This window comes from Phaethon aethereus, assembly GCF_964289735.1.
Source record: "Phaethon aethereus genome assembly, chromosome: 1".
In the NCBI taxonomy this organism is placed as follows: domain Eukaryota; kingdom Metazoa; phylum Chordata; class Aves; order Phaethontiformes; family Phaethontidae; genus Phaethon; species Phaethon aethereus.
In genome coordinates, this window is record NC_138575.1 from 17780354 (window position 1) to 17794852 (window position 14499).

The following is a 14499-nucleotide window of genomic DNA, read 5'->3' on the forward strand; positions in this document are numbered from 1 at the left end:
GACTTACGTAACACTTAATTTCTGTGTTTTCTTGGTATTATGCAATTTTTTGTTTAGCTTTCCTCTACACATACTTTAAGGAAGCCTCGAAATTGCTCATAGAATATGGCTGCGTATCTCCGTCTTTCCTCCCCTTTCCTCCGTCAGTCGCGCGTGCCGTGGTGAATGCTGGAGGTGGAGAGCCGAGCCGCTCTGTGTGTGTCTGCAGACGAGTGGGTTACGATTGCTGACCAGAGTTCGTTTGTGGCGGTGTGGGGTGTTTTGAGTGATGAATCGTTTTGGTTTTGTTTGCAAAATGAAGTTGGTTTCATGAACTAATAAAGTTTGGGAGAAATGACAAGAATGCATGAGAAACTTAAATGGAGTAACATTCAATTTTTTTTTTTTTTCCCTTTCTTTTCTTTCTCTCCCATGTATTTCCCAATGAGTGTCTGACTCGCAGGCTCCATCGTTCTTTCTGAGGTTATTCTACTTCCCGGCACAGGCCCACGCTGCTGTCCCCCATCGGTAACTGCTGGTGTGGTGAGGGAACAACCTCTGCTCAGCTTCACATTTATAGTTTTCCACCGGTTGCCTATTTAACTAGTCACAACTGTTGAACGTGTGTGGCAGCCTTTTGCTGGGCTGGGCTGGGCTGCTGTCTCTCTTGGGTCCTCCACTTAGAGCAGTTAGAGGTATCACCAAAATTGACTTTTTTAACAGCAGTTGATACTGTGTACAAAGGTTATTGGGAAAGAGCATGGAGGAGATGCCCAGACTACATGTGCCTCTTGGGGGAGTCAGGCTTAACAGCAAAGGTTTCCACTTACTTTTGCTGTCCAACATATGAAATGAAGGGTCTGCAGTTATGGCAGAATATCCAGGCAGTTTACCAAACAAAAAGGTTATTGTGCAGGATAGTGATTACATTACTTATGGTCCTTCCAGTTTCTCATAGGGTTGGGTACTCTGCTGCCTGGTGTGGCTGTCTATGTCAGCATGTTACAACCTAGACCTGTGATTTTGGTGGTTGGGTTTTTTTGGAGTTGTTTGTTTGTTTGTTTTTGAATTCAGGATTACTGTTGTAAGCATGGGGATGAAGAGCAGATATTCTGCCTACTGAGGGAATGATGCAGTTTGAAATGTGGGGGAATAGAGGTTTGTTCCTGTAAGGGAGATTACCTTGAACAGCAGGGCCTTTCAACCTTAAGCTTGCCACTTCGTTATGTTGAGAGAAGTTAGTTAAATAGACAAATAATTTAAAGTAATTACAGTCCTGAAATCAAAACTGTCTTTTGGGTACTGTGATTCAGTTCTGTTCACAGCAAATGTTCCAACAGTGCAGACAGACTTACGTAACAGGTTGCATTCTCCTCTGAAGAGGAGAGGTGTGTGATACCTAGAGGACAAGTTTGGTGCTTTCCTGTGTCATGCAACTTCCTTTGCTATTTCCAAACTCTGCTATGTGGAGAAAAATATCCCTCTCATCTTTTGACGGGCTGTGTGGGTGGGAATAGAGGAGGCTCTTTTCCAGAGTGCTGCTTTCCGACAGAGCTGCTGTTCATATTTCTGTCACTCTGGTGGGAGCTTGACCTTAAGTTTTTTATTCTGTGGTAAGATTTCATAGAATAGTTTACATCGCTTTTACAAGCAGCTGTGTAGTAGAGACAGTGCTAGAAATGAACCTGATGCCTGAGCCAGACTTCCTATATGAAACTTGCTGTTTCTCTGTTACTCCTTTGTGCAATTTATATAAATCCCTTCTTCGTGTGTTGTGCAGCATAGCAGTCTTTCACACAGTGTCCTTTTACATATTATCTATGCAAGTTTTTATGCAATCCTCCATGACCCTTCATTTAGAAGTGTACATGATGAGGAATTACAACACTATAAGCTCGTGTAATACACGTGGTGATTTTTTTTTTTTTCTTTTTTCTGCTCTATCCCTTCTGTGTCTGTAGCACCAACTTCAGGAGCGTTTTCAGGTTTTTGTTGGGAGGAAGGGAGAAGGAAGAGGATAAGCAGCAGCACTGCTTCTTGCATAGAAATGGGTGGGATTTGGGGATTATAGACATTCTTTATAAGCTCAAGGACAGTATATAGGAATGAAATTAGATTCTTAATTATGGTGGTGGATGTAATTTAGTATATGCTAGGTATGTCTTTGTAGTTCTTCATGTACCAAAAATGTTGACCTTCTTTGTTCAACAATGAGGGAAAAGGTTAGAAAATTTTATTAAAATTCCTTTTACGACTGGAGAGCTACTGCTGTTTGGTGAAAGACTCAGTTGCTTCCATTGACTGTGCACTGACTACAGAAATCAACGATGGGCATCTCAAACACGTACCTGTTTTTTCTATGTGGTTTATTTTTGCAACATAGGTATTTCAGAGCCTTAATGGATTCTCAAATCAGCAGTAGAATAGCCAAAGCTTGCAGAAGCAAGTTACAAAGCATTGTACACAAAATCACTGCATCTGGGGAATCTTCCTCATCTAGGTGGTTTCACAATAACTTTTGTACTTGCTTACAGAGCTGTTAACATTGGCTTCTGCTGAATTGTCTCCCTAAACTGAGGGGAGCCACTCAAGTTAGTCCATCTTGCTGCACTCTGGCTATTAGCGTTGTTCTCGGTGAGGTGCCCGGAAAACTGAATGATTCGGGGACTGTGAATGGGACCCTGTGGTTGCTTTGTGAACAGAAAAGTACGGGAGTTCATTTTATCGTTGCGTATGTAACGCAGCAGTTTTAGGTCTGTGGTCTTTGGACTGATAGCTTTAGTAACTCCTGTATGGTCTTGCCATAAGTGAAAACGTAATGCATAGGTAGGTTGGCAGGTGTGAAGTGTTGTTCAAAGTTGCAAGCTGCCTACACGTGGTGCTGTGGATATTTGTTGGTAAGGGCTGGGGCAGGCTTCTCCTTCAGTGATGGGTTGCACACTCCCAGCTATGCTCAGTGGAGGTACTTGCACTGCATGGAGATCAGTCCAGATCAGTCAGGCTACAGCTGTTAGCCGTGAGTCATGTCCTGCTTCAAATGTGTACCTCTTATTTATCTTTTTTTTTTTTTTACAATAAATAGCGAGGTGAAATCTTTGTTTACCTCTATTCCCCCACATTTCAAACTGCATCATTCCCTCAGTAGGCAGAATATAGGCTCTTTGTCCCCATGCTTACAACAGTAATCCTGAATTCAAAAACACATAAGGAATATGTAGTCATTCTTCAAAACTAGACCATGTTTTATATCTTTGTTCTGTTTCTGAAGATTGCTGGGTGAGCTATGAGCAGTGACCCTGAGCAGACAAAGTGCTTGCCTGCTGCTGAGAGACATCCCTAAGAAATACGTGCTAGGTCCAAGCCGTTCTGCATAGACCTTGGAAGGCTGTTCTTAAAGTGTCTTTCTCTAAACTTAGATTATGGTTTGTTTCCACAGTGTCTTTTCTTTAGCAGTACCCCATTCTCTCATTTATCTGTATTTATCATCCAAAGATGATGAACATGCAGTTGGGATTATGAAAAACGCTCTCAGTGTTGAACAGGTATAACTGCACTGGGGTCAATAACTTGCACTTTTTTTACTTGAAAGGATAGAATTCTTCTTCTCTCCATTCTTCCTCAGGGCTGGCAGGGCTCACACTTCTAAACAGTTTAGGAATCACTTTCCATAATATACTTATTAGTCTGAATAAGATGTTCCATGCTAGTATGTGTACTTCTGACTTTAAATGTTTATTTTAAAGCAGATTGTAAAAGGCCAACTTTATTCTGAGTGCTATGTCAAGTTAGGCTTCTTACACTTCCATTTGAACAGTGGAAGAGGGGATAAATGCAGCGATAGCTTAATCTCACCCTGTTAGCTATGTCCCATCCTTCCCCCCCATCCGTCACCCCCGTCTCTCTCTTTTTACAGGCAGAAGTTGTGGTGTTTGCTTATGGCAGCACTTCCCCTGTGCCCTGGCTTCTTGCTTGGTTGAAGCCCAGCCAGACCTGAGCTGCCTGAGCCTTCTTGTACGCCGAGGCTCTTGCGCAGCTGGCGATGTTCATCTTCCTGTCTTTGCCCTCAGCTCCCCCGACTCATAGACAAAACTCAGTGAGGAAGCAGAAAAAAGCCTTGCGTCAATGCTGAGCTGTGACAGGTTCTTCCCCCGTCCTTCACGGGAGGGACTGAAGCTGTGACGTGGGGCTGATTGCTGAAATGTGCCTCATGGCAGCTTCATAAACACTGTCTTTAGGGTGAGGCTTTGCAGTCGTTCAACCTGATTTAAGTGCAGGTGGCTGCAAGGACGCTTTCTCCCTCTGCCCGTGACAATAAACATTTTGTGTGTGGGAGGCACGACAGCTGAAATAGCTTGTGCAGCCACGAGTGAGGCTGCGTAGCTGTCTGCTCCGATTCGACTGACTTTGCCAGAAAACAAACACAAAAATTAGTTGTATCAGCAGCAGAGTTGATCAACTGCATGAGTGATCAAGTGACATAAAAAGGCCGTGGCAGAAATGAAGGGGGTTGCTCCCTTTGGTGTCAGCCTATGATCAAGTGGGCTTCAGGCTTGGCTGGGCTGAGGATGGGTACGCAGCAGGGGGTCAGGGGCGGCAAGTGGGGACCCAGTGGGTGACCGGGAAGGGAGGGTTTCACCTGGAGGACAATAGGCTTTTATTATGATCATGACATGCAGGATATCTGCCTTTTGCAGAGCAGCTGGCAAACACCAGTGCTGAGGAGCTACTTGCTGCCCCATGGCTTGAACTGGTGGCTTCTCCAGTCTGTGTCTGCTGCTCGAGCTCCTCTCTGCAGGCAAAGTCCTTTTCTTGCAGGGTTTTTTGGTGCTGCCCTTCAGATGGCATAGTAAATGTTTCACACACACCCCCCACCGTCCGGTGTCTTGAGGAAAAAAATGAGCTTTTTCTTCCTGTTTTGCGAGTTAAAATTTCCAGTTTACAGAGGAATTAATTTAACAAAACTCGCTACTGTTAGGTTTCGTGATGAAGGAGTGACAGAGGTGTGTAGGGTGTGAACGTGTTTGCGGAAGGGGTGTGTTTTTGGAGGTGTAATGTTTCCAGGGTGATGTTAAGTGCGGGATTAAGTACACAGTGGAACTCCCACAGCTACTCACCTGAAATAGTCACTGCCCTCCATTTCTTTCTTGACACACCGGTGTGTGACCTGTGTAGGCACATGTGTGTGGTTTGGGGTTTTTTTGTATGCCGCCGTCTCCACCACCCACAATTTTCCAGCGGTGATCAAGCCAAGGCCCCCACATTTCAGGTGGGTTGGGCACTGTCCCTAGCAGTGGGAGTAGCAACTGCCCCTTCTCAGTCCTTTTGTAGAGGGTCACTGGCCCTGCCTCCTTCTCTGGCTTGCTGAAGGGCCTGTCCCCACGTGCTTGAGGGATTACATCTGATGCCTTTGCAGTGGCTGTGCAGCTCATTTTGGGAGCCTCTGGCTTAAAACATTTGCCAAATATGCCTGAAGTACTCTCTGGCCGAGGCGGCTGCAGAAAAGAGTCCTATAGCCCCATGCGACCATGTGCTGTGTCTCCTCTCTTCGCCCCACCCCTCCTGTCTGCAGCAGCCAAGATGAAGGTTTTGAAGACAAGTCACTTTTATTCTACAGCCCCGATTCGTCTCCCAGGCATCTCCATGTTGTGAGCTGAATGACACGTTAGTCTCTTTTAGGGGAAAAAAATAGATTTTAGCGTAATGCATATTCATGAAGCTGCATTATGGTTGCTGTGACAACCTCACCACTGGCAGGCGAGATCGGTATGTTGAACTTCTGGCTCCAGTCCCCGTGTTGTACCATAGTGCATGTTACACAGCCTTCCACTTTTTTTTTCCTCCCCTCCTTCCCCCCCAGTCAGTGGACAATTTAAATTGTTTCAGAGTTGATGCTTAATTAATAGCTGCATCTAATTAAGCCTGCGATACTGAAGCACAACTTCCTGCTCGTTTCCGACCTGTGTTAATTGAGTGTTGTTTCTGCCAGCAGTCTAATATAGAGGGGATGATTCTGGTGGGATTTTCTTTGTTCATCTCCCTTTAAACTCAAGGGAAGAATAAACCTGAATTACTGAGTATAATGATTCTCCACACCATGGGTAGCCTAACAGATAACTTTCGTGCAAAAAACCCCAGCAAAGTCTATCCTCCTAGTCTATCCCTGTCTAGTCTAGTCTATCCCTAGAGTTTTAAGGACTCCTGACCCAGAAAGGGTTGGGGAGCTTTTAGTAGGCATTACTCAAAACCGGAAAGCAGTTTGCTCTGTATATGCATTACATCATTTTATGACCCCGGGGGCCAAGGGTGAAGTAATTGGAGGAAGACTTTTCCAGGCTGTGATGGTAAGGCAGTGACTAATTTCAGGATGAACCTGTGACAAGTTGAGTGTGGGGAGAGCTCAGGTCTGAAGATCAAGCCATGTGTGTTTGTTGATGTTAGAAATTGAGGACACTTGTGCAATGCTTGTAACTTTTGGAGTGTTTTTAAGCTGCTCTTGGCCAGTCCAGCTGGATGTTTGGCCCAAAGTATCGCTGTTTCTTGGTTTCCAATGAGAAGTGGTGACATCATTCTATACAGAGAACTTTCCACATTGCATAGTCCTAGATGATACAAGTCTCACACGAAAGGGCTGTGTTGAGTGAGGTTTGTGTCCCTTCTGCGTGCTTCAGCATCTTGTTCAGTTGAGCTTAATGTAAAGTTTTGTTGAAAGGGGCCAACTTCATCTATACAAAACGACTCGCTGTTGCTCAAGAAGAGCCACTGTGGGTAAGGTTTATCTGTCTTCACAGACATGAGCCTTTGGGAGAGCAAATTGGGAGAAGTGTGTGCCCAGGGGGAAGAAAAGCTGAGCAGACGAGAGCACTCAAGTGCAGTCAGTTGATCTTTCTCTGGTTAGCTTCTTAAATATTAATAAGTACAAAATGTTCAGACAGTGACTTGAGATGACATTCTGTCCATTGGAATGAGACTTTGGGGAGAAAAAGTCATGTAGCAAGAGAGAACTTTTTGCACAGAGCAGTATATAGAGCTGGATTGTGAATCTGTTGTAGGCTTAGATGTACCCACTGAGGTTTCCAGTTTTAGTTAGGCATGACCAGAAAAAATACACCAAGCTTTGTTTTCAGTATCAGTTGGTATGTAGATGGCCTGAGTGTACTGTGTTGTGTTCCTGCTCTCCTGTCAACTCTGTTAGGGTAATACGCAAGAGCATTTTGGTGAGGAAGTAATGAATACCTAATGTAATCCTGATACTTTCCACTCCCTTAATTTGCATGTCCCTCCCTTATGATAAGACCAAAACATCCTGGTGTTGACAGCGTGTCTGTATTTTTTCATCCACACACAGCCTGGCTTCTCTTGGATACCAGAGCTCCTACTTCAGACTTCTGCAGAAAGACGTTTTGAGATTGAAAGGAGAATGTGAAGGAGATGAGGTGTAAAGATGAGAAATAGGGGTATGCTATATTTGCTTCAACTCCAATGTTGTCTTCAGCTTTCTGAAACACCCTTTTTCTAACAAAATGAACACAGGTGCTTTAGAGTTTGCTTTGTGGTTTCATAGCCTTGTACGGCCTTTTTGACATGAGATGAAATTAATCCCTGATGTTTTAGTGGGTTGTTTTTCCTCCCAGGCTCCAGATGAACACTTGCTGAGGCGATGCTGTTTGACTTTGTGTAGCAGGTTTGCATTTGTTAACAGCTAAGGAAAATTGAATTGTGGTGTCCTTTCTCCGACAAAGTGCACATTAAGATTTAGCTGTTCAATCTCTGCCTGGTCTACCAGGCCACACACTGATTCACTGTATTCTTTTGTAAAAACTAAATGCAACAACAGAAAACCAGAACCTATAAGCCATTTGTAGGAGACTCTGGGGCAAGTTAAGGCAGATTTCAGACAGCAGTGGTGCACTGAGTGTTGCCCTTCCCTGAGTTCCCTCCTCCCTTCTGCATCCCAACCTCTTCCACGTTCGTGCAAGGGCGGAGCATGGAGGGAGCAGTGGCATGAAGAGGTGGAGGGATGTCCCTGCAACTGAGTCCCTCCAGACTTCACCAGTCAGGCTGGCTCTTGTTGTTCCCTATCAGCTGAAGCCTCTCTGTAAATGTAGGCAGAAAAAGCTGTGCTAGATCTCTTCATGATTTTGATGTGAAAGTTTGGGAAAACTTGATTTTTCTCTGCTTCACATAAGTTTGGAATGTGTGCGTACGTTGGTTTGAGGTTTTGGGTCTTGATCTATTCATTTAAATTGAACATCTGACAGTTATTTGGGGGTTAGTTGGGGTTTTCATATTAGGTCCAAGTAAAGTCATCTCTTCTCTGTCCCTCTGTAAAAAGAATAAAACCTCAACCTTGAAAGATTTGCTTTAGCAAGTAGATGTTAATGGCACTTAAGAAAATACACCTTTAAAGATGGTTTTTGGTTGTGGGTTTTCTAAGTGTGGAAAATATAGACCTTTTTCACTAATCAAGCTCTGTATACATAAACTGTTGTCTAGTGTTTTACTAGATGGTTTGGGACTTGAACATAATTTTTATAAGCTGCTGTTTAATTTTGCTGGTTTGACCTCTGCTACTGCAACAAGAGAAATAAAAGGCACCTTCTTAAAAACCAGGGTGCCTGAATAGCCTTGTTTGTAAGTATGTTAATGTAAGATATCCTTACTATATTATGACAGAGGAGCTGCTGGTATTATTAGATATGGCTGAGGTGCAACGAAGTTGGACGTAAATCAGTCTTGCGGAGTCAGTGTCTGCATTACTGTGCTCTGCAGCACTGAATGTGGGAAAGATCTCCTGTTGCTTATATTAATGGTAGGGTATTTGTATGCAGAAATAAACTTAATTGGGGATGATGGATTTGATTTTATTTTGCTCAAGTTAATAACTTGCAACCATGATACCAGTCCTAATTCTTATTTATAGCTTGTTTGTTGTATGGTAGTGAGAACAATTATTGTTACATGTATGATAGTGCTGGGAAATGAGAGTGCTTACAATGCAGAGTTAAAATATTTTTATTACAATTTCATAATATTTGTTTATGGTTGGTTTGAAAGCAGAGGGAGATGCGGGTCTGCATTCACACTCTGAGCTCTGCATGTGCAAAACTGTGTGTTGGTTTTGTTGTTGCTGGTATGGAGAGTTACTAGAGTAACAGCCTGAAACTTATAGCTGAACCAGCTGAGTCCAGGATGTGCATGGATCGTTGGCAGAGGGTGAGGGATGAATAGCTATGATGGTGAAGAAACTGTTTTGATATTTAGTTACTGTATTTTACCATAAATCTAATTCCAGATTAGATTCTGATCTTAGGTCTTACAAAATCTTCCTCAAGCTTATCAAAATTTGACCCAAGTCCCTTGGAATATAAAATCTCTGAGAAGCTTTTTTCCTAGTGAGCCTGAAACTGCCGAAATGTTGCCATATTTATTGATCTTTATCTAAAAAAAAAAGTTGCTAGTTGCAAGAACAGGGTGCTGACATAAAAAGCCTGTCTTAGATTGTGCATTTGGCTGGAGGCCAGATAATGAGTTTCTATAGGAGCTTGTTGGCAAGCTTAGGTTTTTGCTTAGGTTAATCTAATGTAACTGTAAGTAATCTGGGAGCCTGGTGCGCTCAAAATTATTTTTAGACAAAATGTTCTTATTATTTTCAAATTATAACTGAGCAGATATTTTTATATAACAGCTTTTGTACTCAAAGCACTTAAAAATGCCTAGGAACATGAATCTTTACTATTTCCTCTTTTAATGGTCAACCTACTGAATAGTATTTTAAAAATATTGACATCGATGACATCAGTTTTTGCTAGCCTCTATGTTACAGAATTTAAGCTGACTCTCTTCAGTGGAGTGATCTGTTAGTGCTTTAAGGAAATATTTGCGTTTTTAAAAGACCATGTGATACTCTGCTTAAGGGTAGGTACATCAAGTTTTACTAGTAAAAAATATGGTAAATGTGTTCACGGGTACATCTGCTGGACAGGTTATTCTGTGACCTAGGGCTGAAATGCATGAACCATCCTAGGAGGAGGCTGGAGTTTAGTACTTCTTCTTCCCAAACGGTGTCCAACCCAGGCAGTTACACTGCTGGACCTTTTCACTGGCCTTGGCTCTTTCATTCTTCATTGCCTGAAAGCAAAGCTTGAAGAGAAGTGTCTTCAATTGCTCTGTCTCAAGACGTTTTTGTTGCCTTTCACTTTTTGTGTGATAAGTGAATGTGAATCCACTCTAAGGGGAAAATTGAATTCAGATCTTGAAATGTCCATTGAAGTGCTATATATGCCAGGCTTTAAAAAGTGTTCCAGATCCTGCCCTGGTCTTTGGAGAGTGGTGGATAAATGTGGCTTTAACAGGACAACGCTGAGGGCTCCTGATTCCATCCAGGACAGCAATGCTCATCTGCAGCCTTCAGTTAACTGCCCCATCCATAAGAGAGGATGGAGAAGGCTTGGGTTGCATGCTTGTCCTCCCTGATGAGTGCCGACCAGAAAAGGGATAGCATCGTTATTATTTCTTCATGTAGCTGTATCATTAGCAGTGACAGCATGGATGATGAACAAATGGGGTTTGGTTTAGAACTTCTTCATTGTAGGTCTGATTTACATGGTGTGTAAAACTGGTTGAACATAGACGGAGATGGGAGGCAGCATGATACAATTGGGCTGGTGCTTATCAGAGCTTTAAACTTCCCTGATAGCATTTGTTCTCTAGCTGCTATTAATAGTAGGGCCTGGAGGTATTTCTGGATGTGATAGCTGACAAGTTTTTTCATCAAATAGTCAATGAATGAGTAAGAAGTGTTTCTATTTTAAACTTAGCTTTGACAAGTAATAGAACTTCAAAGAACAGCTCTTCATAGAAAATAACTTTGGTGTGAGTTACCACAAGTGATTCTCTTTAAGTGAAAGATTAAACACAGGGCTGCAACTTTAAGCATCTCTGATACAGGAAGTTTTGTGGGGGTTTTTTGCCAGCTGCACTATAAGGGATTTGTATGAGTTTCAAAGTTCTGTGTTTAAGTGAAGGGTGCTAATAAACCTTGGCAGAGGTGCAAATTAAAGCAGATTTTGAACGGAATGATCTGATTCGAACTTGGTGTGAATAGTCACTGCCAAAGTGTTAGGGTAAGCGGAGAATCCACAGGGAAAGAGCTCTGAAAAGAGATTTGTGTTAGGAGGTGAGAATTGTCTCAAGTGCAAATGGTGTGGGAGCCAGTAGCAAAAGGCTTCTCTTTTTTGCTCTTTATACTCCTGAAGTGACGCATGTCTCGATCTGCCTTTGCTTTTTCATCTCACACTAGTGCCTGGGATGATGTGCCATGAAGCTAAGCATGTTTTTTTAATGAAGAGAAGGGCAGTGTTGACCATAGGGAAGAAGGGATAGTAACAGGAACAAGTGCCTCAAAATAAATTTTTGCCACTGCAAAAGTCTGTTTGGGAGAGCATCATGGCACCCTCTCAATGGAATGCTCTGAGCTGAGGAGCAGAGTTTGTAGGAGAGAAAATTGTGGCTGGTTTGTTATAAACTGACAGAGTGGTAACTTGCTGGGGTGGTAGAATGAAGGAACTGATATTTTTTTTTTAATTTAAAAAAGATGGAGCTTGGGATCTGTGGTACAGAGTGTGATACGTGTAGAGCATTGAATTGGACTGATTCAGCAGGTCTGGTTTAAATCAGAAAGTATACAGTGCAGTGTCTTGGAAAGCTACCATTACAATGAGTTTACATGCATTACTTAAGCTTTCTTCTATTGTGTTTTAAAAAGCAAAATACTTCTCCCAGTACGATTTATGATTTAAGTATTGCTCATGTCAAATACTGTCTCTGGAAGTGAAATGTCCTGGGCATTTCTTGTTCCTCTGGATGCCATGGCACCTGCACATTCTGCAAAAATATTGGCTGTGCTATTTCTCTTACAGTAAATTTTTGGTCATGCTAGTTTTAAAAAAATGTGAAAGGATCACTAATAAAGTGATTCTCCTTTGAGTCTCAAAGGGAGTAATAGAAATCTAGCAAAAGGTGTACAAGATTGTCAGTAGTGGTAATTTTAAGGATTTTGGCAGTGAATTTGAATGTGGTTTATGGTCGATTTCAACAATCTCTAGTTTTTGGTGGGACCTTCTGCATGGATCTGTCTGGTGGCTTTCTTCAATAAACCCTTGGTACTTTCTGTTTTCTTAGCCTGAAGCAGTAGGGAGACAAGATAGCCTCCTTACTCTTTTGCTCCAGTTTTTCTGGAAATTTAAAGATTGGCAGTGAAGCTTAGTGTATTTTCATGTCTTTGATTAGAAGCATCAGCAAATTGAAGAATGTGGATTTATCAGCTAAACTCTTTTTTTGTTTCAAGTAATCTTTTAGGGACTGACTTCCTAATCTTTCTTTGGAGAGCAGGTTGTTAGCTTGTGCCCATTCTGACTTGCTGTAAAAATAGCCAGGAGAAAGAGGCCATCATAATAGTGTGGGAAGATGGTAAATCATCAACTGCTGAAAAACAAACCATGCATCTGTTACACTGTGGAAAAAAAAAGCCTGTTAAAAAGCTAAGCTGCAGCATGTTTTTGTCTAGTGACAGGAAGGCCCTTGAAAGATGGCTAGAAGTAGTTAGTGATTAGAATGCATGTATTTAGATTTACTGCAAGCTTTCTAAAGCATTCTTCATGTCTTGTTTCTTGCAGAGACTCCAACCGTCATGTTAAGGTAAAGCAGAAGAGCGCAGTGCTGAACATGCTAAAGAAGTTGGACAAGATAAGGTTCAGAGGTCACAAGAGAGATGAGTTCCTTGATTTAGCAGAGTCTCCAAATGCTTCAGACACTGAATGTGGAGATGAAATCCCGGTGAAAATACCTCGAACATCAACTCGAGACAATGAAGAGCTGAGAGACCCTGTAAGTACTTGATATAAGTATTGTTATGTTATATAGTTGTCAGGCAGAAAAATAGCATAACTTAATAATTCTTTGTCCCTATATTTTGTATTTAACACTTGAAGATTTGTGGACTAGGAAGTAAGCTTCCACTAATAGGCTTCCATTTTGTGGAAAGATCAATTAAATTCTTAGTGTTAGGGTTCCCTGTCCCTACTATTGATTTTAGATGTTGCGGGTTGACAGGTTTGTTAACCTTGGATGTGCTTTTGAATACTGTCTGGTTTTTATTTGTTTTGTTGAATTACTAACAAACAGATCTGAAGGGAAGACGTCTTTTCAGTCTGAGGAGCTCAGATCTGCTTAAATGGCACTGGCCAGGACTGTAGGGATAAGACTTCTGGTGGCTTCATTAGAGTTAGAGGGTCACACCATCTTGTTCTTCACTGTAGTAACCCAGTAATGCTTCCATTCTATAGAGCTGGTTTAAACCTATGCAGAAGGTGAGCAAGACTCTTCAGGTGCTAAAACATTTTGGTGCTTGTAAGCAGAAGCACCCAATCAGACCTACCTTTTTAAAAAACACTGTTTCAGGAAAAGTGAAATATTGGTTAAAAAAAAAAATAATCCTGCTTTAACTGTCAAAAAATGGCTGTGGATCCTTGAGCTTGGAGTGCTACAATCTAAATTAGGATTTGTCCATTTAACAGTATTCTAGCATGTAGCTTGGAGGGCAGAATTTGTACCACCCTATTTGGAAACTCACCATGCAGTTTTTATCCCCAAAATGTTGTCAGGCTGTTGGGAAGCACAGCTGTTGCTCACCACAAGTGTTAAAATAAAAGACTTTAAACTGTATATGCTCACGCATCTCCTTTGGGGTTGGCAGCTTGTATCCTGTTCTGTAGCAATTAGGTTTTTTAAATTTAAGTGGGCTTGTGTGGCACCACATACAATCCTACTTATATGGAGCTCTTTTGCCAGAATTTGTTTCCCATGATCATGGAACAAACAAGTGGTAAAGACAGAGCATTTTTTGGTCACAAAAAGTCTGTTGTATGCAAATCCTCAAGCTCCTCAGATGAGGAAGGTCTGTTGAATGCCCTTCCTTTGCTCTTATTCTACTGAAGACATCTGTCAGTTGTTAAGATGCATTGTGTATAGTGGGACTAATATATGCTGCTGCCCATCCAACATGGTGTTTTCTGAGATTTTTCTAGGTAAATACTGGCTTATTTTCATTACCCTTAAGGCATTATATTTATGTGTGGAGAGTAGGGAGTACCCTTTGTATCTAATCAGAAGGATCTGGTTAGCAGAGCTAGAGGCTACAGAAAGATCTGTCTTGAACCCTAGATACTATTTTCTGTATTTCTTTAGGACGGTAGTAGCTCCAGGATGGTATGGCTGAGAGAATAGCATGGTAAACCTACAGTTTTGACTAGTTATAAAGCCCTATAGCTACACATCTGTGGTAATGGTCTCCGCTTTCTCAAATTGTTGAGCTGTGTGCTGAGAAGGTAATTTGAAGAGAAACACTCTGCTTTCTGGCTGATTATATCCTGTTAAATAGGCTGTCATGATCTAAGTCCTTGGGATACAGCTGAGTATAGTTCTTTAAAAGACAGGAGAAAGAGAGAGAGGAAAGCAGCAACA

The 14499-nt window shown here is 42.0% G+C and overlaps 1 protein-coding gene across 1 annotated transcript in view; it reads left to right on the top strand.

Moving 5' to 3' along the window:
* Nucleotides 1-14499, top strand: part of GRAMD4 (GRAM domain containing 4) — a gene marked incomplete at both ends in the record, with an annotated part of 78257 nt that overhangs the window by 13010 nt on the left and 50748 nt on the right. Inside the window, one exon of the mRNA XM_081999610.1 lies at nucleotides 12654-12864. Within this exon, the coding sequence (XP_081855736.1) occupies nucleotides 12654-12864 (211 nt within the window). The remainder of the gene's footprint in view (nucleotides 1-12653; nucleotides 12865-14499) is intronic.